Source organism: Canis aureus, chromosome 36 (genome assembly GCF_053574225.1).
Source record: "Canis aureus isolate CA01 chromosome 36, VMU_Caureus_v.1.0, whole genome shotgun sequence".
Lineage (NCBI taxonomy): Eukaryota > Metazoa > Chordata > Mammalia > Carnivora > Canidae > Canis > Canis aureus.
Genome location: NC_135646.1, coordinates 25,126,392 through 25,151,267, shown reverse-complemented (window position 1 = coordinate 25,151,267; position 24,876 = coordinate 25,126,392). Strand labels below are relative to the sequence as shown.

Genomic DNA, 24,876 nt, shown 5'->3' with positions numbered 1-24,876 from the left:
ATTCAAAGATGCTGAACACATAACAAATAACTCAGTATATTTTTATAACTTCCATGTTTATTTAAATGGTAGTGCTAAATGGTCTCGTAGTCTCAGGTCACCCCTTGACCTTTAACACTCTCATTAGGCCAAAACAGATCAGAATTAGTCTAAGTACAGGGTTTTTTGTTTTTGTTTTAAAGATTTTATTTATTTATTCATGAGAGACAGAGAGAGAGAGAGAGAGAGAGAGAGAGAGAGGCAGAGACACAGGCAGAGGGAGAAGCAGCTCCATGCAGGGAGCCCGTGGGACTTGATCCCGGGACTCCAGGATCAGGCCCTGGGCTGAAGGCGGCGCTAAACCACTGAGCCACCTAGGCTGCCCTAAGTATACGGTTTTACTTATAGAATATACATTCTTCAGCAGACAGAATTATACTATCAAATAGAAGTTAATTCTTTTTATTTAATTTAGGAAAAAAAGACGAGGAGACTTTCCTTATTATTATTATTTATTTTTTTTAGCCCAGCACAATATCCTAGGAATTAAAAAAAAAAAAAATTTTATCAAAAATTGGTAGCGTTCTACTAAATACTTCACAAATATTATCTAATTTAATCCTCGTAACAACCATAGAAGGTAGATACAATTATCTTCCTCCCAACTTCTCTGGTGAGGAAAATAGCATTAAGAGGTACAAAAATGTAATCGAGGTTACAAAGTTTGGAAATGACAGAGCCCTGATTTGGACTTGGCAGTCCACCATGCTAAGCTCTCTGTTGCCATGCACAGCATCAAATAAGAGCCCGGATCTCCTATCAGGGCCCTGAATCTAGGTGGGATATTATCTTATAAACTCACTAACTCTCTAAGATTTGATTTCCAAGTCAGTTAAGAGTAGACCCTTCTAATAAGAGCAGAGATGATGACTTTCTAATCATTTTTTTAATGATCAAGTGAATTTTATAGAACTATAGACCCAGAAACAGCACACACATTATAAAATTTCCTTACCTTCCCAGCTCTTTAGATGTAAGTGTATAAAAATTATTAAAGTTTTCCATTTTCATTGGAGTTTGAGGAGTTGTAGTTAGCAAGCCTGAAATACTTCGGCAATCAAATCTTCTCCTCGACATGTTAGATGACTCCCAGGTATGGTTCTTTAATCACTTGTTTTTACCTATGTTAAAAAAAAAAAAAAAGATACAGGATATAACCTAAATGCAATTAAGTAGAAAAAAAAAAGATGTTATCTCAGACAGACAGGATGTACATTACATTTTACAGCTCCAAATATAGCTGTAAGATACAACCGAAAAAGAAAAAAAGATTTAAACAGCACATTCTACTCATAAGGAAAAAAAAAAAGAAAGCACACACATCCATTCTATTATTTCTATGGTATTTGAACTAAGTTACTGACTTTATTTCAGAAGAAAGCTACTATAAAAATCCTCAAGACTTTCCAAATTTTTTAAAAAGTTGTAATAAAATTTTAATACACTCAATTTCATTTTTAAACTCTCATTCTTTAAAGTTATATCTTCACATAACAAGATTTTAACATAGCAAAATGATGATTATTCGTTTTAAATTTAATTTTAGGGCAGCCCAGGTGGCTCAGCGGTTTAGTGCCGCCTTTGGCCCAGGGCGTTGTCCAGGAGACCCGGGATCGAGTCCCACATCAGGCTCCCTGAATTGAGCCTGCTTCTCTCTCTGCTTGCGTCTCTGCACCTCTCTCTCTCTCTCCTCATGTGTGTCTCTCATGAATAAATAAAATCTTCAAAAAAAATTTAATTTTACATGGCCAAATTTGGTGGTGAATTCACATTTTGTGAGTTATGTAACTGACTTCTGAATGACAATAAGAAATAGAACTTGGTTCACAGACTACCTACATTTCAGTATTAAATTCAGACTTTGATAGGTCTTAAGAGTTTTTTTCTTTTGGGAGAACAGAGAGCTCCATAATGTTGTTGGATAAGTTACTGACTATATATGAAGCCTTATTCTACAATTCTATGATCTTGAACTCATATTTATCTGCAACTTTGTGATATTTACATGTATTCAGTTTTAACAACAAAACCACCACTTCATATTAATTAAATTCATATAATAATTGTAGATTATATATTTTATAATAGTCAGGACTTCCACCTATGTGTATCTAACAAAAGATCCAGTATCGTTCTTCTAGCACCCTCTTTCAATAACCCCCTAGGCTTTTGTTCTTTCTCTGCCACATTTTTCTTCCACTTATTTCCTACTTGACATGTACTGTTCTTTATCTTCCTAAATTCAAATGTCAGTTATATTCGATTTAATAACAGTGTGATAAGAACTCAGTGTTTTCAGTTTCCACATATTCTTGGTTTTGTTCTTAAGTCAACAAGATTTTTTTCTCTAAATCTGTTGGTCTTTGGAGAAACAGAGACCTAACTAGTTTTGGTATACATTTCTATAGTGTAAGGGTTGCAGCGTAGTATTCTGAAAATAACATTTGGAGTAAATCACATCTGGGTCTAAATCCCATTTATCCATACCAGCTATGAGATCTTAACTAAATTATTTAACTTCACTACTGTTATGGACCAATTGTGTCCCTCCCTTCAAAATTCACCCACTGAAAAACAGAAACAAAAACAAAAACAAAATTCACCCGCTGAAGTCCTAGCCCCCAGTACCTCAGAGGGTGACTATATTGGGAATTAGGGCCTTTAAAGCAGTAATTAAGTTAAAAATGAGATCACTAGGGTAAGCCCGAATCCAACAGGACTGGTGTCCTTATAAAAAGTGATTAGGCCACAAAAACACAGAGATGGAAAACCGTGTGAAGACATAGGGAGAAGAAGGACATCTACAAGCCATAGAGAAAGGCCTCAGAAGAAATCAACCCTGCCAACACCATGATCTTAAATTGTTACTGTCCAGAATTATGAGAAAATAACTTTGTTATTTAAGTCACCTGATCTGCAGTACTTTGTTATGGCTGTGTGGGAAATGAACAGAGCTACTTTAAAAATAAAGAAAAGAAAGAAATACTTCAAATGTCTACAAAGGGATACAAATATCCTAATAAACACTCACTCTTTCGATCTTATTGCTTTGTCATATTTCGTTTAAATTAAAAATAAGTAAGACATCATAGACACAGCTGAAGTTGGTCCTTTCTTTCCCTCCCCAGGTTATATTCCCACTAGCACTGGCTAGGAGAGCTTATCATTTCCTTGCCAACATGCATCCCATTCAGGCCTTTAATTTTGGCTACTCTAGTGTGATGAAGGGAAAGGAAATTTTGTGATTTATTTTGCATTTCTCTGATCTGGTGAGGAAAGCTTCAATTCTGCTTCCTCTAAAGTATGGATTATAATAGAATCTATCTTGCATAGCTCTATGGATTAAAATCAAAATATGATCTACTCATGCAGAATGACACTGGTACAGTGCTGGTCAGGAAGAGTGTATCATGATTGTTCAGAGAGGAAATATTGTTAATATTCTACCCAAAGATACTCTCTGTATCTTCCCTGGCTACTGTTAAGTAGTTGCACTGTTTCCATAATACAAAACTCTCATCCCAGGTTAGCTTAAACTTAACTCTTAAGATTCTGTCTTTTTTTTTTTTTTTTTACTATGTTTTGATAACCTGTATACTTTCTTAGTTCTGATGGCACTCAATCACATTGGTCACATATTCCTCTCAGAAAAATCAAAATGTTTACCAATTTCTATGCTCAATCTATTTTTTTTTCAGGTCATCTTTGGGCTTTTACAGGTTTTTTTCCCTAAATTTAGAAGTCTATAAACATGCCTGCTTATGAGTTGTACTATACATTTATACAGAAAGAAGGGATGTACCTGTATCACGGATATAAACTGAGCTCATTCCCAACACTGTCCATCAATCAGGCCTTGGGAAATATAAGGACATGTCAAGTTCAATCATAGAGACAAAGTATAGGCTCTGGATTCTGAGATGTTCACCTCACCTAGATTCTAGAATCTAAGATGTTTATCTTATGCTGTAATATATCAGCTACAAAGTGATCTATTCATAAGAACTCTAGCAGAACTAATTTTATGAGTAAGAATTTTCTGCTCTCAAGTTTCCAAAGAGTCAATATGGATCTTAAATGTAATGAAGATTTATGCTCAGTAAAATATTATTTATAATAATGAAAAAAACAAACTCATTGAATGAATGAACCCCAAAGTCCAAAAAGTATTTAAATATACCTAAATAATAGGAAACTACATATTCAAAAATCATGCTTTCAAAGAATATTTTTAGCTCCTATAATATTAAGTGAAAAAAGGAAGACACAAAAAGTATATACACTGTGATAATTTTGTGGCAAAAACATAAAAGCAAATAGAAGAAAAGATTGGAAAACTAAAGCAAAATGTTAATAGTGGTTATCTTTGGGTGGTGGCAATATGGCAGTATTTATACTTTCCTGGTATTTAAAGTATCTACACTAAGCAGGTACTATTTTAATAATGGGCAAACAATTAGCAAATGCCTTTGGGTAAAAAAAAAAAAAAAAAAAAAAAAAAGGTGGCTGTGAATATATACGACTAGACTCTAAATGCAGAGACTTATCCATTTGCAATAGCAAAATATATTTTACACATTAAAGGTTTACTTGGTTGTAGGTTGGTTGAATTAAAAATAGTCTGCTTTGATCCCATCATTAGTTACCCACTACCTATAAGCTAAAGCCCTACTGCATGACACACAAAAGCCTCTGAGGCCAGGTACATACCAGCATCATTTCCTGCCACATTCTTTTTTTTTTTTTTTGCCTTCACATGTCTGTTATATTTTTCAGTCTGAAATGTTCTTTATACTTTTCCTTAAAAGGCTAAGTCTTCTCATATACCCTTCATATCTTGACATAGAAGGTCACCTCACCCACAAAGCTTTGCTAAAACCCAGGTTGGTTAAATGCCTCTCCTTTACTTTTCAAACAAGAGGAACAGGAGGACCCTTGACAAACCTCTTCAACATGTAACATGTTAGACTGCAATTCTCTTTAGTGTCTAAAGGGCAGTAACATGTGCTTTTGTGTTTAAATTCCCAGCACAGTGCCTGGCACCCAGTAGGATTTTTTTTAATGTTTGACGAACTGAACTATAAGGATTATCATATACAGCAACAAGAATTTCTAGGTGCATCTCATATCTTCAAGGGCTTAGCAAAACTTGAGATCTATCTTGATATTATAATATTGGAGCTTCAAGCAGCTTAATCTCTGCTTAATCAATATTTGGCTAAATAAATACTCTAAACTGCTATTACAGAATTTCAGTTCTAAACAGGATAGCCATAAAGCCTAGAAACACGGATAAAATTATTTTATCATATATTGTAATGTAAATACCAACAGACCATTTGTTTTGTATTTACCTGTCGTTCCAGACTAGGTGACCACCTGTTTTTAGGTGAATACCTACTCCGGCTAATAATATCAATATTTTAAAAGCTACTGCATTCAGGTAATTCAGATATTTGTCCTGGTAAGGACTGACAAATCTGCATCATTAGCATCATGAAGTAAATTCAAAAAGCAATGGCAAACAAAGCAAGGCACAAGATTACAGGGAAACAACTGCCTCTTTCTAAGTCAGCATTTTGTAGCCACCAAGTTTTTCCTAAGAAACAGAGGAACTTCAAAAAACAAAACAAAAAAAAAAAAAAGAAAAGAAAAGAAACAGAGGAACTGGATATTTATTTATTGAGCATTCATCAAAATAAAGAATTTTCTGCTAGTATAGCAGAAGAATCCATTTTTAGTCACTGACTAGAAGTAAAGGTATTGGGATACCGTAAAGGATACGGATGGAGATGATTTTCAATTTCAAGAAAGAGACTGTATTTCTTCTTCTAACTGTATTCTAATAATAGGTTTTGTTTGTTTGTTTCTAAAGATTGAATAGAAAGAATAAGTCAAGAATTTTATCCTTTGAAAATCACGAAAGGAAGCCAGCTAACTGACTGTACCCGACCAAACCAGGCCAGTGTACACAACCCAAGGGCTGAAGTTCCAGGTAACAACCCCAGGCCTGGGCAGCCCCAGTGGCTCAGCGGTTTAGCACCGCCTTCAGCCCAGGGCGTGATCCTAAAGACCCAGGACCCACCTGGGGCTCCCTGCATGGAGTCTGCTTCTCCCTCTGTCTGGGTCTCTGCCTCTCTCTCTCTCTCTCTCTGTCTCTCTCATGAATAAATAAATTTTAAAAAATCAAAAAAATTGCAATGTCACAACATATTTAAAAATATGCATTTGTAACTTAATTTATAGGTACATTTGTTAACTGAAGTATTCAAAGAAATAACCTTTGAAAATAGTCTATCATAGAATATAAACTACTTAGAAATAAAATCATAGAATTTTGTCACCAATATGGTGGAAAACTAAAGCAACTGAAACATTTAAAGTTTTCCCAAGTGGAAAGGGAGTATAAAAATGACTGTGAATGTTTCTGGCACAATCAATACCCACAGAATGCAAAAGAATTCTTAAAAAAAAAAAAAAATCAAACAAGGATCAGTCAAAATCTTTTAGAAGCAGTAAATCTAGGAGCACTGTGCTTAGCTGACAATCTTATATACAGGAAATATACACTACAAGATAAGAGACATACAATTTTCAGGCAATTTTAGGATTTAGTGAAAGTGTTAGGATTGATTTCCTTGATTCATGGGTTTTAAATTGGGTCCCTTGCATACAACAGGAAATTTGTGATAAGGGTATTCTCTCTTAATCATCAAATCCAACAGCTTCAAAACAAAGGTTTCAAATACATTTACATTTTTACTTAACTGGTAACATAAAAATAAAGATGTTTGACCAGAAACATGCCATAAAATGCCTGTATCTTCTTCAGATTTGTTATTAATGTGCTAAGACAGTGATCAATTAGTCCACACTTGAGTTTCCTAAAAACTGATTCTATCTTAACCAAATTGTAATTCACTATTCAGAGTCCAAGAGCAACTACAACCATTCTGTCCACACACAAATCAGAACGACTTTAAAATCACTACACAAGAGGGTGCCTGGGTGGCTTTGCAGGCGAAGCCTCTGCTTTCATCTCAGGTAACAATCCCAGGGTCCTGGGAGCCAGTTCCCACCCTGGCCTCCCCAGCAGGCAGGGAATCTGCTTCTCCTTCTCCCTCTGCCCCTTCCCCTTTGCTTTCACCTGCCAACCTCAAGTAAATAAGATCTCTACAATAAAACGACTACAACACAAGTTCTACTTTCAAAAATTAAATATACTGCCATGTAAATATACTTCACTTCAATTTTAGACCCATCATTTAGAAAATGACCTAAGCTGCATGTTATGTAGCTCGCAGATAAAGCAGCTATTAATCCCTCCACTTATTAAGATATTAGAAACTGTGAAAAAGAAAAAAAGAAGAAAGAAACATCTCACAGAAGGAGGAGAGGGGAAGAAGCGAGGTCTTAAATGAGGGCACTGCTTTTACTGACCAACTTTTTCAAAAGTACAAAGCTCTACAGATAACGCGCGGTTTAGTGTTTATGAAACAAATACTGGAAGTAGTTAAAAACTACTTCGGGACGGTTCAGTACAAGACAATAAAACAGTGTGTCAGTGAGGAAGCAGGCCGATGACCTTTCCCTTGGATAGACCTGTGCTCTCGCGGTGGGCCCCCAGGGAGGTGGGCTCCCCACGGCTGGGTCCCCAGGGCCAGGCTCCTGATGGCCAGATCCCAGGGCCAGGCTCCCCATGGCCAGGTCCTAGGGTCGGGTCCCCATGGCTGGGTCCCCAGGGCCAGGCTCCCCATGGCCAGATCCCCAGGGAGATGGGCTCCCCAGGGAGGTGGGCTCCCCAGGGAGGTGGGACCCTAGGGAGGTGGGCTCCCCAAGACGGTGGGCTCCCCACGGCCGGGTCCCCAGGGCCAGGCTTCCCATGGCCAGATCCCCAGGGCCGGGTCCCCAGGGAGGTGGGCTCCCCAGGGAGGTGGGACCCTAGGGAGGTGGGCTCTCCAAGACGGTGGGCTCCCCACGGCCGGGTCCCCAGAGCGGCGGACCCCCAGGGCCAGATCCCCAGGGCCGGGTCCCCAGGGAGGTGGGCTCCTCAGGGCCGGGTCCGCATGGCCCGGTCCCAGGTCCGGATCCCCAGGGCCGCAGCGCTCGCCCAGGCAGCCGGGGGAGGGCGCGGGGCGCAGGGTGACCAGGTCCAGGGCGGCCGCCACGCGGGCAGCGCCGCCAGGTGGGCCCCTCCGCGGCCCCGCAGGTAAACGTTCCGCGGGCCACAGAGCGGCCGTGACGCGGTGGAGACCCGCCCGCACACGTGCCGGCTCCCTCCCCCCCTCCCCCCCCCCCCCCCGCGCTCCGCCGCCGCCGCGAACCCCAAGCGCTCCCCACGAGCACAGGAGGGCGGGGGGTCCGGGCCGCCGTCACCCAGCCGCACCGGGCGGCCCGTGGCCCGAGACCACTGCAGTCCGTCTTCTCCATCCGATGCCTTTCTTTTCTTTTTCTTTTTTTTTTTTAAAGATTTTCCTGACTTACCCTTGGAGACCCAGCGAGGGAGGCGACACGCGGGCACGGGGAGCGCGCCGCGGGCCCGATCCGGGACCCGAGGTCACGCCCCGGGCTGCCCCCGATGCCGCCGCCTTCACAGCACCGCCCGCGAGCGGGGCCCCGAGTTCCCCCGCAAGGCCAGCGCGAACCCTCCGCGGGGAAGGCAGCGGCCCGTGCCCACCCCCGGCGAGGACCGCGTGGACGCGGCGCGGAGGGGGGCGCGACCCCGGGAGCCAGCGAGGCAGGGCTGCAGCCGCAGGGCCGCGCCGGCCGGGGTCGGGGCTGGGGCTCCGGGGACACGCAGGGAGGCCGGGTGCGCAGCCCGAGCCCCGACGGCGCGGCGGGACCAGGCCCGCGGTCGCGCGGGGCGGGGGACACTGACCCTCGGGCCGCAGCCGCTCCTCCCGGGCGGCCCCTCCGAGGGGCTCCCGTCCCGCCGCACGCCGGCGGCCAGCGCACGGCTCCTCCAGCTCCGGCCCGCCGAGGCGCCCGGCGCTCCGCGGTGGCGGCGCCCCTCGTCCTCTTCGGCGCCACGGCCCGCAGCTGGACCCGTTCCCCGGCGGGCGGCTCCCGGCGGCCCGACTCGCAGTTGAGGTTTGAAAACTGCAGCCGCGCTGCGGGGCCGGGCTGCACGCTAGGCCCCGCCCCCTCGGCCGGGGGAGCCAATCCGAGAGCGCGCCGGGGGACGGGCGGCCACGTGACGGGCGGGGCGGGGCGCCGGGCGCGGCGCGTGCTGAGGGGCGGGGCTGGGGAGACCCCGAGCCGCGGGAGGCCGTGGCCTGGGCTGCGGGGCGAGGCGGGGCGGGGCGGCGGAGCAGGTGCGGGCGCCGGGGGTGTGGCCTGCGCGGGGGGGCGGGGCGGCGGAGCAGGTGCGAGCGCCGGGGGGTGTGGCCTGCGCATGGAGGCGGGGCGGCGGAGCACCTGGGGGCGCCGGGGGTGTGGCCTGCACGTGGGGGCGGGGCGGCGGAACACCTGGGGGCGCCGGAGGGTGTGGCCTGCGCATGGAGGCGGGGCGGCGGAGCACCTGGGGGCGCCGGGGGTGTGGCCTGCACGTGGAGGCGGGGCGGCGGAACACCTGGGGGCGCCGGGGGGGTGTCCTGCGCGTGGGGGCGGGGCGGCCGAGCAGGTGCGGGCGCCGGGGGTGTGGCCTGCGCGTGGGGGCGGGGCGGCGGAGCACCTGGGGGCGCCGGAGCACCTGGGGGCGCCGGAGGTGTGGCCTGCAGTGGGGGCGGGGCGGCCGAGCACCTGGGGGCGCCGGAGGGGAGGGGGGTGGCCTGCAGTAGGGGCGGGGCGGCGGAGGAGGTGCGGGCGCCGGGGGTATGGCCTGCGCGGGGGGGCGGGGCGGCGGAGCACCTGGGGGCGCTGGGGGTGTGGCCTGCACGTGGAGGCGGGGCGGCGGAGCACCTGGGGGCGCCGGAGGGTGTGGCCTGCACGTGGGGGCGGGGCGGCGGAGCACCTGGGGGCGCCGGAGGGTGTGGCCTGCACGCGGGGGCGGGGCGGCGGAGCTCCTGGGGGCGCCGGAGGGTGTGGCCTGCACGTGGGGGCGGGGCGGCGGAGCACCTGGGGGCGCCGGGGGGTGTGGCCTGCAGTGGGGGCGGGGCGGCGGAGCAGCTGGGGGCGCCGGGGTGTGTGGCCTGCAGTGGGGGCGGGGCGGCGGAGCAGCTGGGGGCGCCGGGGCAAGTTGCGGGCCGGGGGCTGAGACGGGCGGGGCCGCCAGGGCGTTGCGCAGGGCTCCACGGCCGCCCGGGTGCCCCGGGCCTGCGCCCAGAGCGGTCAGTCCGCGAGGCGTGAGTACGTGCAGCCTGGAGAGGAGGAAATACGGTCAGTCCCAGCTGCTCACTCATTCCCAAAGGTCTGTGCCTCCCAAAGACTTGTTTTCATTTTCCCTGTGACTTGAACCCGCCCTGCACGTGGGCACCCACTCTGCTCAACTTGGAAGTCTCGACAGCACGTGGGGACTCCTGGAGGCTGAGCCCCACCACTGGAGTTCGCTGGGGGACCCTGCGTCCTGAGGCGCGGCTGAAGGCCGGTGAGGAAGGTCTGGAGGACGCACGCAGGGGGCCGTGGAAGAGATGGAAGCCCAGAGCAACCAGTCAGGATCTGTCATGCCTTGAAGAGGACGGAAAAGGCTGCAAGTTCTGTGCGAGACACAACTGAATTTGTCAAATGCATATATGATCTAGGATGGGTTGCAGAGCATATTTACAGTCATTGTAGAAGATTACAGGGAAATATATTGAGAGAGAAACAGTTCTTTTTCAAAAGCCTGTAACATTCAATCAACATTCACTTACTTATTTAAGATTTATTTATTTTACTCAGAGAGCGCTAGCGTGAGAAGGGGCAGAGGGAGAGGGACTCCTCAAGGAGCCTCCCCGCTGAGCGCCGAGCCCAACACGAGACTCCATCCAAAGACCCTGAGATCATGACCTGTGCAGAAATCAAGAGTAAACTGCTTAATGGACAGGGCCGCCCAGGTGCCCCCCAGTCAACATTTAAAGAGGAGAGTTTCTTGTTCTAGGCCAGTAAGCCAAGAAAATTCCCATGAAGCCATCTGTTGACTTTCTATACTGTATTTTTCTTAAGATAAATGCATAAAATGCTTCATAATCATTTAATGAAGTCGGCTTGTTGTTACTTAACTGATTCATCCCGGTCCAATGTGTCACTTGGAGAATATTGCTTACATCTCTCCTTGTTGCTAACAATTGACATGACTAGAGAAGTCTACAGTGAAGATGGGAAAGAAAAAAAAAATGGGAAAGAAAAAAACCCCAAAAAACCTGCATGCTGAAATGGACTTTTCAACTATCATCATCTAAGAGTTCACAAACCAATGAGACTCTTCCCATCTTTGCTGTTATGAACACTGGGGTGGCATCCCAGAGGTCTCAGTACCAGCACTGGAACCAGTAATCTGTAGGAATCTCGGGACTACATCATCGTGATGATTTGGGGTGTTTGTGTGTGTGTGTGTGTGTGTGATGCTAGAGCTCCTCAATTACAGCATTTGATCAATTGCCAGCTCTTAATCTCCACAAACATCAATCTGCCTTCTCATCTGTCACTAACCCAGTCCCACAATCACTTCACACCTAGAGGCAGACCTTCCTCCACCACTGCTTTAAAGCAGCCCTCATTGCTCACAAGCCCTGGGCTCTAACCAATCAGCTTCTAGAGGATCTTTTCATATCTTGCATTTACTGCCCCTGCCTGGGCTCCAGATTTTCACCATCCGCCTCATCAGCAATTTCCAATGTTAAGAAGGGCTACCTACACTCTGCAGAAATCAGAAATCTTTGCTGATTTCTTTCTTCCGCTCTCAGCCTGACCCACCTGTTTGCCCTACACCGCTTGGTGCAGAGTTCACAGTATATGTGTTCCTTATGTTTCTCTTATGCCCCTAAATAGATTGTTAACCCTTGTACCTGATGTCAGGTTTGCCAGCCAGGATTTAGCTATCCAAAGGCGTTATCCTAAGGACATTCAACTACACTTGTTTGGCCTCGGGCACTGTGGTTCAAGTAACAAGGAATTCCTGGTGCTGAGGAACAGACTGTACCATCTGTGGCCTTGCAATAAAGTTCAGGAGTCACTTATGTCCCTCCATCCAATCACATTTACTTAAAGTCATTCATAGCCTTTTCTTTTTTTTTAATATTTATCTATTTATTTATGATAAACATAGAGAGAGAGAGAGGCAGAGACACAGGAGGAGAGAGAAGCAGGCTCCATGCCAGGAGCCCGACGTGGGACTCAATCCCGGGACTCCAGGATTGCGCCCTGGACCAAAGACAGGCGCCAAACCACTGAGCCACCAGGGATCCCCAGGTTCATTCATAGCCTTTTCAAAGGTGCATGTCTTGTTTTTATTCCCTTGAGTAGGAAAACTTCATGTGACCTAATGGTCATTTTGTGGGCATTGTGTCTGACCACACAGTTCATTAAGTCAATCTTCAAATGCCACATACTGACCAAGGATGGTGGTTGCTATGGGCTGTGTACCTGCCAAATTCATATGTTGAAGTCCTAACCCCTAGAACCTCAGAACGTGACTGTATTTGGAGATAAGGTCTTTAAAGAGATAAGGTAAAATGAGATTATACAGGTGAGAGGTAATCCAAGATGAAGAGATTACACCAACAAGAAAACGAAAAGACAGCCTACTGAAACGGAAAGAAATACTTGCAAATCATATATCTGGTATATTTAACATTCAAAATATATAAAAAGCTCATACAAACTCATAGCAAAATACAATCTGATTTTAAAATGGGCAGTAGATCCGAAAAGACATTTTCCTAAAGAGGTCATACAGGTGGCCAACAAATAAATGAAACGATGCTCAACATCACTAATCATCAGGGAAATGTAAATTGAAACCACAATGAAATGTCACCTCATACCTCTCAGAATGGTGATTACCAAAAAGACAAAAAAAAAAAAAAAAGCAAGTTTTGGTGAAGATGTGGGGAAGGGGAACCTGTGCACACTATGTAAATTGGTGCAGCCATTACAGAAAAGTATGTAGGTTCCTCAAAAAATTAAAATATAACTACTATATGATCCAGTAATCCCACTTCTGAGTATTTATCCAAAGGAAACGAAAACATCAACTCAGAAAGATATATGCAAAATAAATTAATTAATTAAAAATAAAAATTTTTTAATATTTAAAAAACAAAAAAGAAAGATATTTGCATTCCCATGTCCACTGCAGCATTATTTACAGTAGCCCAGATATGGAAACAACCAAACTGTCCATCAGTGGATGAATGGATAAAGAAATTGCGATGCACATACAATGTAATATTATTCAGCCATAAAAAGGAATAATTCCTTTTATTTATTAATCATAGTAATAAAGGAATAATAATCCCACTTGTATGTGGAATTAAAAGCAAAACAAACTATAACACCAAGCTCACAGATAAACAAGATTGGTGGTTTCCAGAGATGAGGGGTGAGGGAGGTGGTAGAAATGGGTGAAGAGGGTCAAAACGTAGAAACTTCCAGATATAAAATAATTAAGGAGATGTAATGTACAGCATGATGAGTACAGTTGATAATACTGTATTGCAGGGGCACCTGCGTGGCTCAGTCAGTCAAGCACCTGCCTTTGGCTCAGGTCGGGGTCTCAGGCTCCTGGGATGGAGCCACTTGGCAGGTTTCCTGCTTCTCCCTCTCCCTCTGCTCCTCCCTGCCCTCCTCCCCCCTGCTCCTCTGTCTTACATAAATAAATATCTTTTAAAAAACAATACTGTGATGCATATTTGAAAGGTGCTAAGAAAACAGATCTTAAAAGTTCTTATCACTAAAAGAAATCTATGTAAGGTGACAGATGTTAACTAGACTTATTGTGGTGAATACTTTGCAATATATATCAAATTATGATTTGTATGCCTGAAATTAATATAATAATATTACCTGTCAATTAAGTCTTGATTTAAAAAAAAATTTTAAAAAGAGAAATTACAACACGGCCCGAGGGATGACCATGTGAGGACGCGGTGAGAAGGCGGTCATCCACAAGCCAAGGAGAGAGACCTCAGAAGAAACTAAACCTGCTGACATCTTAATCTTGGCCTTCTAACCTGCAGAACTGTGAGATAATAAACTTGTTTAAGCCATCCGTCCTGAGGCATTTGTCACGGCAGCTCTAGAGGACTAACACAGTGGTCCTTCCAGGTGTCTGCAAATGGATCAGTATATGTGACCGGGGCTGGTGGTCCTTTCTGTTCAAGCCACGATATTCACCACATTGTGCCCAGGGAAAGTGACCCTCCCTAAGCACACCGGATCTGTCACCACATTCTGAACACATAGTGACCAGAGATATCTGGACACAGCCTCCCTGATAGCACATTTATTCCCTCTAGATGCGGAGGAGGGTGGCATTTTACACAGTGAAGAAGGCCCGAATTCGACAACCGTGCCCTTCACATATGCTCTGTCTGAAGAAAGCCTTACTTTCGTGTCAAGATCCTATGGTGTAACCCATGTGGAAAGGACAGACACAACTACCTGTCTCCAGCTGAATTAACCAGGAAATGTTGGCCAGGAGAAAGGCAGCCAGATGGAAGTGGGGAGCAACAGGCTCTGAAGGGGCTTGACTCAAACCTCCACTCAACAGGGGTCCTCAGGCTGAATGGACACAAGCTGATCCACATAGAGGCAGGAGTGCTGGGTGTACTCGGGTGGGTAAGTCACACTGCTTTATCCACGGTGCTTACAGTGCACCCCAGTTTCGGCAGCACTGGGGACCACAGAATCCTCACAGCCCCTGGCTCTTAAAACAAACCCTGCCAGCAAGGTTAACTGGGGGCAAGTCTCTTCTGATGAGAGTAATGACTCAGACTGGTACTGGGTGATACTATTCTTTTCCCCAAAGAACCTATGACTGATGATCTAGTCGCCAATCAAACCACCCACCACACCACAGTTTGTAGAGTATAAATTTCCAAAGCCATCCAAAAGAAATGTCGTGCAAGCCACACGTTATTTTAAATGTCCTACAAGGTACATTTTAAAAGAAAAACAGGTCAGATGAATGTTAATGATATATTTCACTTAACCCAGTATATCCAAAATATTGTCATGTCAACAGGTAATCAATATGAAATTATTTTTTTAAGATTTTGGTTATTTATTAAAAACAAAATCAGAATCTGATTTTCTCACACAGCCATATTCTGTGTGAGAAACACACAGAGAGAGAGGTAGAGACACAGGAGAGGGAGAAACAGGCTCCCTGCGGGGAGCCCAGTATGGGACTCAATCCCAGGACCCCAGGATCATGCCCCGAGCCGAAGGCAGACGCTCAACCGCTGAGCCACCCAGAGGCCCCAAATATGAAACCATTAATGAGATATTTTACAACTCTTTTCCCCCCATATTGTCTTAAATTCAGTGTATTTTATACCACGCCTTCCAATTTGGATACCAAAATTTCACTGGAAACATGGTATTTAGATTGCACAAAATTTACTGTTGGAAAAAGAAAGATCGTATCCCTGTTGTTTCAAACATAAAAGTTTTCAGTAACTGAAAGCAGTAGCGGCTTCTTAATTCAAATTTAATGAAAATGAAATACAATTGCGATTCAGTCATATCAGCCCCATTTCAAGGGCTCCGTAGCTGCATGTGGTTGGAGGCTGCTGTACTGGACAACACAGGTCCAGCGAGCTAGAAACGCGTCTTCTAATTGCTTCTACAAATTGTTTAATGTGACACTAGGCACAGTGGAGGTGCTCAATAAATCATAGCATCAGAGCAATTGGAAACTTCAAAAATCCACAAGGCTCAGTAGCCCAATTCCTTTGTTTGAAAAGGGAGGCCACCCAGAGTGAGAGACGTGAAGGGGCTAATGGAAGAGCACACGAGTGAACTAGTTGGTGCATATCTGGACAAGAATTTAGGTCTCCTGATCCTCAGTCCTGATGTCTTTATATGTCATTATATCAGCCATATCTCAGGGGGAAAAAATCCAGATTTTTAAATTTATTTGAATAATCATTTGCATGATGTTGGCGAAGGAAAACATTCTTATATCCTAGGTACTTGCTAACCTGATAAAGACAGTGCGCTCTAGGTGACCTCGGGGCTCCTTCCACTTGGTCTGGGGTCTAGGTGGTTTAATCTGTCAATCCCTCTCACCTCGGCCTGTCCCCCCTTGGAGCTGCCTCACTGCACATCCCTCCTGCCCTTCCCCAGAGCATCCGGCCACATGTTTTGGTCCACAGCTGTCCTCTGCCAGCTGTCTACACAATTTGCTTAACGTTGTGCTTCAGAGAATCCCTTATATTTGCAAATCAAAGTATTCAGTAAAAACTGCAGCAAAGTCGTAGAAGAGCTGATACCCCCCAGCCTTGAACAGAGCCCTGCGGTCCTGCCTCATGTTAGCTGTGAAAGAGAGGATGTATGCATGGTTAAGTGTGTGACACCAGGCAGACCTGCATTCGTGTCTCAGTTCAGCCCAGTTCCAGTTGTGTGACTGTGGCAGCCCTCAGTTTCCTCATCTGTAAAATGAGGATAATAAAAATAAGAGCTACTTCTCTGAGGTTTAAATATGATAGTGCACACGGAGTACATTGTTGGACAAGGGTAAGGCCTCGGTTCATGAGCTGTTGGTATTTTCCAGGGGCCTCCAGGCTCTCCCAAGAGAGAGACATATACATATGTCTGGCTCACTACTGCACCTGGTGACTAGCAAAATGCTTGAGATATAGTAGGTCCTAAATGAATGTGTGTCTAATGACTTTATAAGACACGTACGGTTTTTCTCACCTCTTATGACTGATGCCAAGAGAAATAATTAGGGCAAAAATATGGTAAAGTCGGTGATAAGGAAAGGGGAGAGGGAGGTGGCTGCTTCTGCCTTCAGCATCCACCTGGTGGACGCACCCAGCACCCAAGTTCAAAGTGAAGCTGTAGAGTCAGCAAATGTTGACGACATCCAGAGCTGTGTGCGATCAAGAAATTGGAGTCACTAGTGTTTAAAAGGAAGTGTAGGTATTGAGTAGAACAAAGAAATAAATGTAGGGTGTAAAGTTGTCATTTATTTGATTTGAGTAAATAAATGTCTGCTAGTTCTCCTCCCAAAATCTCCTTTCTTTTTGTTCTCCTAGGAAACCCCCTCTACCAATGGCATATTCCATGAATGGTGACCTGATGTCCCAGAGCACACAGCAGGTAAGACATAGTAAGGCCTCCAGGAACGCTCCATTAGTCAGTCTTCTTACAACAGGCAGCAATTGGTATAGATAAGGAAGAGCCAACTTTTAACCTCTATCAACACCCTTGTTGGGAATGGCTCTTGCCTCAACTGGCTTAAGGTGACAGCATGAGCATTGAGAGGCCAATCTACTCCACTAGCTGATTGATGGCACAAAAGTGTTGGTGTTGGTAATTTGGGAAATGGTAACATTAATGATTATCACAACACCCCTAACACTGGGGGTCTTCAAAGCCCCCTTGAGGTTTTGCTATAGCTTTAGATATATGGAATAGCATTTCATAGCTATTTCATTTTCACAAAAAGAGAGGTAAGTATAAAACCGTTTAGAAATACTTTAAAGGGCACATATTATGGGGAGGAAGGGGTCTGTAATTTACTAGCTGTGAGACCTTGAGCTGGTTATAGTATCTTCATGTCTCTGTGTTTTTCACCCGTAAAATGCAAATGATAATATACCCCACAGGGTATGACTAACGGTAGCTCATAAATAATGAGCCTAGAATTGCTCTAAATGTGCTATTTGTGTTTACTCATTTAATCCTCACACTCCTATGAGCAAAGTGCCAAGTTTTCCTCCTTCAAAGAAAGAAAACTAAGGGACAGGGGAGTTAAATAATCTGAATCACTAGTGGAGTAGTAACTAGTGTAGCCAGGATCCAAGCTCACCTTCTACTATCTGGCCTTTTACTAACTGGGGATTTACTAACTGTGGTTATCAAAACAGAGTAGAGGATTCTTGGGTGTTTAATTCACCTTACCTCCTGGAATCCCTGATCTTTTCATTTTTTTGTTTCCTCTCACAACTATCATTCCAAAATTTTTTTCACTTTTAAAAAACTTTACAAATATAGGGGATCCCTGGGTGGCTCAGTGGTTTAGCGCCTGCCTTCAGCCCAGGACATGATCCCAGAGTCCCGGGATCGAGTTCCGCAGCAGGCTCCCTGCATGGAGCCTGCTTCTCCCTCTGCCTCTCTCTCTGTGTGTGTCTCTCAGGAATAAATAAAGTCTTAAAAATTTTTTTTTAATTTTATAAAATTAAAAACTGGGCAGCCCGGGTGGCTCAGCGGTTTAGTGCCTGCCTTCAGCCCAGGGCCTGATCCTGGAGACCCCGGATCGAGTCCCATGTCAGGCTCCTTGCATGGCGCCGGCTTCTCCCTCTGCCTGTGTCTCTGCTTCTCTCTCTCTTCTCTGTGTATTCTCAGAAATAAGTAAATAAAATCTTTAAAAAAATAATAAATAAATAAATAAAATTTAAAAACCTTACAAATATATAACAGTTGCAAGAGGAGGGGGCTAGAATGATCCATGTGCCAATGGATTAAAGTTAGAGACATTGGTATGAACAATGTTAAACTTAATATAGATGCAAATGTTTACATAGAGAAATATTTATAAACATGTATAGATATGTGTCAGAGCATGTAGAAGCAATGAGAGTAGCAATATGCACACCTACCACTCAGGCCTTGGTTTCCAATACCAGTCTCCAACAAAAGGAACCAAAGCTCCCTGGAACAATTGATGTTTCTAGGAATGGGGAAGGAAACATAGAGATGGGCCTGGAACATTGTGTAATGCCAGAAAGAGGAAACTTCAACAAACAAACAAAACCACCATACACTGATGGGGATATGTCAAAGGGACCCAGAAGCCAACTGAAAGAGGTCCCAGTGGCTAAAGCTGGGACAATTTGAGAAACTGAATTAAATTCATAAAGTCATATTGGATGATAGACCAAAGAGTAACAGAGGTGTGTATGAGTACATACAAATATTTAAAAATGATTAAATAAATAAATAAATAAATAAATAAATAAATAAATAAATAAAATCTTCCCTACAGAAGAATTATTAATAACTTATATAGCTACTCTTCGGGTTGGTGCAGTGAATCCTCCCTCCTTAAGTGTGGGCTATGCATAGTGACAGTCTTCCAAAAAGGACACTGTGGGAAGGTGGGGAAAAAGGTAACTTTACAGCGAAAAACTTCTGACACTCACCTACCTCAAGCCAGGTGATCAAGGTTAACAAATAATGCCAAGTCATTAATAACCCCTACCCTTGATATGATATAAAGAGAATGATACTTTGCCTCTGTCATCATCCTCCTCAAAACCCATGACACCCATTCACCCATGAGAAAAACATCAGACAAATCCCAATTGAGAGACATCCTACAAAATATCAGGCCTGGTCTCCTTAAATTATTAAGGTCATCAAAAACACGGCAAGTCTGAGAAACAGTCAAAATCAAGTGGAATCTAAGGCAATGTGATGACTAGCTGTGGTATCCTGAATGGGAGCTTGGAATAGAAAAATGACATTGAACAATAACCGAATAAAGTATGAACTTTAGTTAACCATATGAATTAATATCAGCTAATAAATATCAGTTCATTAATTAGGGCAAATGTACCCTACTAATGTAAGATATTGCTAGGGGAAACTGGTTTTGGGGTAGTCTCTGTAGTATCTTTGCAATAATTCTGTAAATATAAACTATTCTAAAATAGTTTTATTTTATTCTAAAATTTAAAAAATGTTTAAAAGAATGAATGACTGTCATTGGTTAAAATATCCATATTTAGAGTTATAGAATCAGAAACTAAAGCCAGAAATAATCTTTGAGATCAAAGGAGAGGATAAATCCATAAAATAACCAGGATACAGGGGCGCCTGAGTGGCTCAGTCGGTTAAGCATCCAACTCTTGATTTTGGCTCAGGTCATGATCTCAGGGTCATGAGGTTAAGCCCTGTGTTGGACTCTGCTCAGCAGGGAGTCTGCTTGAGATTCTCTCTATCTCTCCTTCTAATAAATAAAGTCTTAAAAACAAATAACCAAAAGACAGTTCTGCCATTATTTTTGAAGTCTATGCAGAATACAATCATATTAGTAATTTGATGCAGGCCCAATCCTGTCAACCTCTGAGCAAAATTTCCAAGTCTTGGATAAAAATATATGTAACAGGAATGCAGAAAGGGATCTCAAGAATTGTGTCTGTCAATATACTATATACCATCTAATTTCCATCACAAAGTGAAGCTTTCATCTAGCAAGTCTCAAACTGTGGTAGGGAGACCCTACACCTTTTTAGAGAACCCTTTAAGTCAAAATTATTTTCATAACTATATTGAGATGACATTTACCTTTTTCACTCTTATTCTCTTGCAAGTGTATGATTCTGTTTTCCTGAGGCTACAGAATGTGTCTTCTACAGAAGCAGGTATGTTCTCATATCTGCCCATATCTGTTTTTTATTAAGACAGAAATTAGATTACAAAGATGTAAAACAATGCCACTCATATAATTATCTTTTATTTTGTTTAATATGGCAATTTTTCATAAAGCATGTCATTTATGTTAACACATAATTGTTATCTTCAATGAGTTAATAAATAGGGACATCTGGGTGGCTCAGTGGTTGAGCGTCTGCCTTAGGCTCAGGACATGATCCTGGGGTCTGGCATCGAGTCCCACATCGGGTCCCTTGCAGGGGGCCTGCTTCTCCCTCTGTCTGTGTCTCTGCCTCTCTCTCTCTGTGTCTCTCATGAATAAATAAATAAAAATCTTTAAAAAAAAGAATTAATAAATACTTTTTAAATTTCTCTTTTAGGGGCAGCCCGGGTGGCTCAGCGGTTTAGCGCCTGCCTTCGGCCCAGGGCCTAATCCTAGAGACCTGGGATCAAGTCCCACGTCAGGCTCCCTGCATGGATCCTGCTTCTTCCTCTGCCTCTCTCTCTCTCTCTGTCTCTCATGAATAAATAAATAAAATCTTAAGAAATTAAATTTCTCTTTTAATTTGTAATATGATGAAAACTGATACATGCAACCCACATAAATAAAAATTCCTTGAGTTTCTTAGTAATTTCCGAGTAGAGAAAGTTGAGAACTAGAAAGATTGAGAACTATTGGCCTAATCGTAGGGACCAGTTTGCTCTTTCAGCTTTGAGACATAGGTGTTCATGGACACATCATATCGTGAACCCTTCAGTGGTATGAGAACTTCTCACCTTTTGCATCTACGCAAGTGGAAGTGCCAAATATGCACCTTCCCAGCCTTACTTGCAGCTAGGGCAGGAGCAGTTACTTTAGGTTCTATCAACCACCTGTATACACATAAGCCTCAATCTGGAGCAAGTGAGACGGAAGCCAGGAGCAACTAACTCAGTGACAGAAGCGGAAGTGGCAGGGAAATCAGGGCCTGGAAGTGCTACTTCTTATGGTCTCTCCTTTGTCTCCTGTTCGTGGTCTAAAAAGCACAAATTGCAGCCTAGAATCCCATCTGGTAACAGTAGTGGTGTCTTCAGCTGAAAATCCATGGACATGATTTTGGATATTATTCCTGGTTATCTTGTCCTGACCTGGTTCTCCAGCCCAGCTCGGTCTTCTGTGAGCTCCTGAGCTCCACAATATCCTTTAAATACGTTCCTTTGCAGCTTCAATCACCCAGCGATGCTTAATTGCTTGCATTGATCACTCTGACCAATCATACCAAAAACTGGTTTCTGAGTTAAGGGCTGTAGTTATACATCTTGATTTATTTTAACGTTAGTCTCTCTGGAATTCCACAAACCAAGGTTAACTGAAGGAAAGAAAAAGTGAAATAAGCTTACCTTTTGCTTTATCTGCTACAGAAAACAAGTAACTACATAAATAAATTAAAAGCTTAGCATTTTGAAAGATGAAAAAAGTAAGTGTTGGCCTTTTACTCTAGCCATAAACTTTTACCTAGATTTTGGAATTGTGATCTAACATTTAACCAGCAGAATGTAAGATTTTCATTGTGTTACTTCCCAGTTATGCAATTTCTATAAAATGGGCAAGAGGCTCTGAAGAGAATGAGTGATGACGCCATGCCATGTGCTTAGTTCATTATAAATCATTGCAAGTACCTCTAACAGTTCTGAGCCAATCAAAACAGAAATGTTCTAACACATTTGAGAGTATCTTGTTTTACAGAGTGCTTTAAAAAGGCATGAACACCACACAAGCTTTCAAATGCACCAAATTATCCAGAAAGGATTTTGGAATTGGTTCCTATGAGGTTACTTTTCATTATTATTTTATGTGAGATGTAAAATATAATGCTTTTCTACTTGAGCTCCTAGGGTCTGGAATGGCCTAATTTTGCAAGCAGATTTCAAAATATTTTATATTCTGGTCATTTTCTTGCTACACTTCAAAGGTATTAAAAATATGTGGGCCACTTAGGCCTTCCAGATCTTCCCTTTTCATGATAACTCAGATTTTTAGGGACTTCACTTAATTTCAACTAGACAATGTATCTTCTTCTACAATTGAAATACTACCTCGGATTGAGGATCCTTTGAAGTAGTGCCTTGAAATAATCCAGGAAAAACATACAAGGAAAGAAACCTGTCTTTTTTTTCCTCTCATGCTCTTTGCCCAGGTTTGAGTTTAGTTGGGGGTTCTTGGATCTGGATTCTGATATCTCCACAGTTAACTTCTCAGAGGAAAGTTTTGTTTCTAGGAGAAGTCAACAGAAAAGCATAAATCAGCACACCCTACCTTGGAAACAGGTTGTGAAATAAAAAAGCAGGCACATGTAATAACCAATGATGGATGACCTGTTTTTTGCAAAGCCTGATTTGGGGGTGTATCTTTTAAAATGGGGGTTTTTAAAAAAACACTGTGCAGATAATTATCTTGGTGTACTTGAGAGAAGTTGCACAGGCATAAAATCACTTGTCTTTGTGTCTTCCTGTCTCTCACCCAGGTTGTCTTTTTCTCTACTTGCTAAGAACAGGAAATTGCAGAAATAAAGATTTAATCAGTTCCTATTTCTTCAGTGAGTCTTGTTCAGTTTGACCTAGGCCAACAGCACATTTAGATTTGCCTAAATAAATTATACAGTTTATCCGAATAGGCTAGTTTTGTATAGTTTTTAATTATCTTTTAATCTTACAAGCCTTAAATTCTTATCACTATGAAGTTCATCTCTGAGAAGGTTGCTCTTTCAAGCTAAAAATAGGCAATACCTTGGAGACACTGTCCATTACTCATTGACCTAGAAATATTCCCTTCTAGCAGCTCAGTCCCAAGCAGGTCTAAAAGGCATCTAGGCTAGCCATGTATGCTGAATGTGGCACAGAATTTATTAATATTAATAGCACCTGAAGTCTGTGTAGTATTTTAATTAACTTTCACATGCTATATGTTATCTGAGACTCAACCATCCTGAGGTTACTGTGAGCAAGGCTTGAGTTATCCCACTTTACAAATGAGAAAAAGAGTGACTTTTCTGACCGAGGTCAGGGCTCGGTCCAGAAGTGACTATTTTAAACAGACTATCCAATGAGCAAAATGATCTGACCTGCTTTCTCTCCTTTCCCACCCCCACCCTTTTTTTGAGATATTATAGGAGACTCTACCATAGAGCAACCATGGACAATAGGGAAGGAAAAGAGGTTGTAATTCGTCAAGAGGGCCCAGAGTCCAGATGGCAAGCTGAGCTGAGCCCCACGGCTATTTTGCCTGCAGCCATGTAGGGCACTGGGATCACCCAAAAACTTAGTGTTCCTGGATTCCCGACTGGCTAAGCCATGCTCACTCCCCACTGCTGCTCAGGATTGCCTGAGCAGTTTTGGGTGGGGACTTAGCAAAATCAACAATGATTTAGCACCCAAAGTGCTACGAGTTAGCACATAACCAAGAATTCCAGATCAATAACCAAGGTTCACAGAAGATATCTAAGAAAAAGGAGTGTACCTGTTTTTAAAAGTTGACATTTCTGTAACAAGACTACGTAAATACAGAGGATTAAAGTTCTTGTAGTTAAATAAAGCACGATAATACTTTTTCATGCAAGATGCACTGTATATGTCATTTTGTTTAATTTCGAAACATAACCTTGAGATAGTCTTTATTATTCCTGTTTCTCAGATGAGGAAACTCAGCTTCAGAGAACTTAAGTGACTGCTTGAGGTCGTACACTTAGAGGTGCAGACAGACCTTGAACTGAGACAACAAATTCCACGCAGCCTAAGTAGTAGGTTGCCGGTTCTCATTTCTCATCTCCCAAATGTCCTAGCTCCATAACTCATTATATACATGCGTTTGTATTACTAGAGTGGAAAGCTAGTTATCTGGTAGTCGAATTTTTGAGAAACAGGAAATATGCAAAACAACCCTTCTGAGAAGCAGAATAGATGTTACAACAGGCATTCACATGTGAGAAGACTCTCTTTGGCTTGAGTGTGTGTTTTATGTATGCTGGGTAGTTATTTTGGATGTTACAAGACTTCAAGGATAGGACACTGCAGGAGTATCCCCTCTGATCTCCCAGTGACTGGCTGCTCTTCTACCTTCAGTTCTCACTTTAGATGTTACATCCTCCCAGAGGCTTTCCTTTCCATCACTGCCCTTCTCTTTATTATAGCACTTCTTGTCATAATTAATAATGATGGATTTGTTTACCGCTTGTCTTCCCATGAGATTGTAAATTCCCAGAGACGGGAACTATGTCTGCTTTTCCCCCAGTATTGCCCCAGCACCTATCGTGGTGCCTAGCACAAAATAGCAACTCAAGAAGTGTTGATTGGATGGATGGATGCATAGATGGATGGATGGATGGATGGATGGAT

General features: G+C 43.4%; 1 protein-coding gene and 1 long non-coding RNA gene across 4 annotated transcripts in view; one reads left to right on the top strand and one right to left on the bottom strand.

Moving 5' to 3' along the window:
* Nucleotides 1-9,088, bottom strand: part of STK17B (serine/threonine kinase 17b) — a 28,698-nt gene extending 19,610 nt beyond the window's left edge. The window contains exons 1-2 of one of the 2 annotated variants that reach the window (XM_077885539.1): nucleotides 8,918-9,088; nucleotides 995-1,160 (exon numbers count right to left, since the gene is read on the bottom strand). In XM_077885539.1, coding sequence (XP_077741665.1) covers nucleotides 995-1,116 — 122 coding nt within the window. In that variant the 5' untranslated portion in view covers nucleotides 1,117-1,160; nucleotides 8,918-9,088. Of the gene's footprint in view, nucleotides 1-994; nucleotides 1,161-3,841; nucleotides 3,987-8,917 lie in introns of those variants that run through there. The other variant, XM_077885538.1, reaches the window with a different exon arrangement.
* A 3,308-nt stretch (nucleotides 9,089-12,396) lies between these two features.
* LOC144305905 (uncharacterized) lies at nucleotides 12,397-21,058 on the top strand. 2 transcript variants are annotated; one of them, XR_013372927.1, is made up of 4 exons: nucleotides 12,397-16,638; nucleotides 17,163-17,226; nucleotides 20,445-20,495; nucleotides 20,886-21,058. It is a non-coding gene; the product is annotated as an uncharacterized LOC144305905 (long non-coding RNA). The 2 variants fall into 2 exon arrangements; XR_013372926.1 differs by having other exon boundaries at nucleotides 12,397-17,226.
* The last annotated feature ends 3,818 nt before the right edge of the window (nucleotides 21,059-24,876 follow it).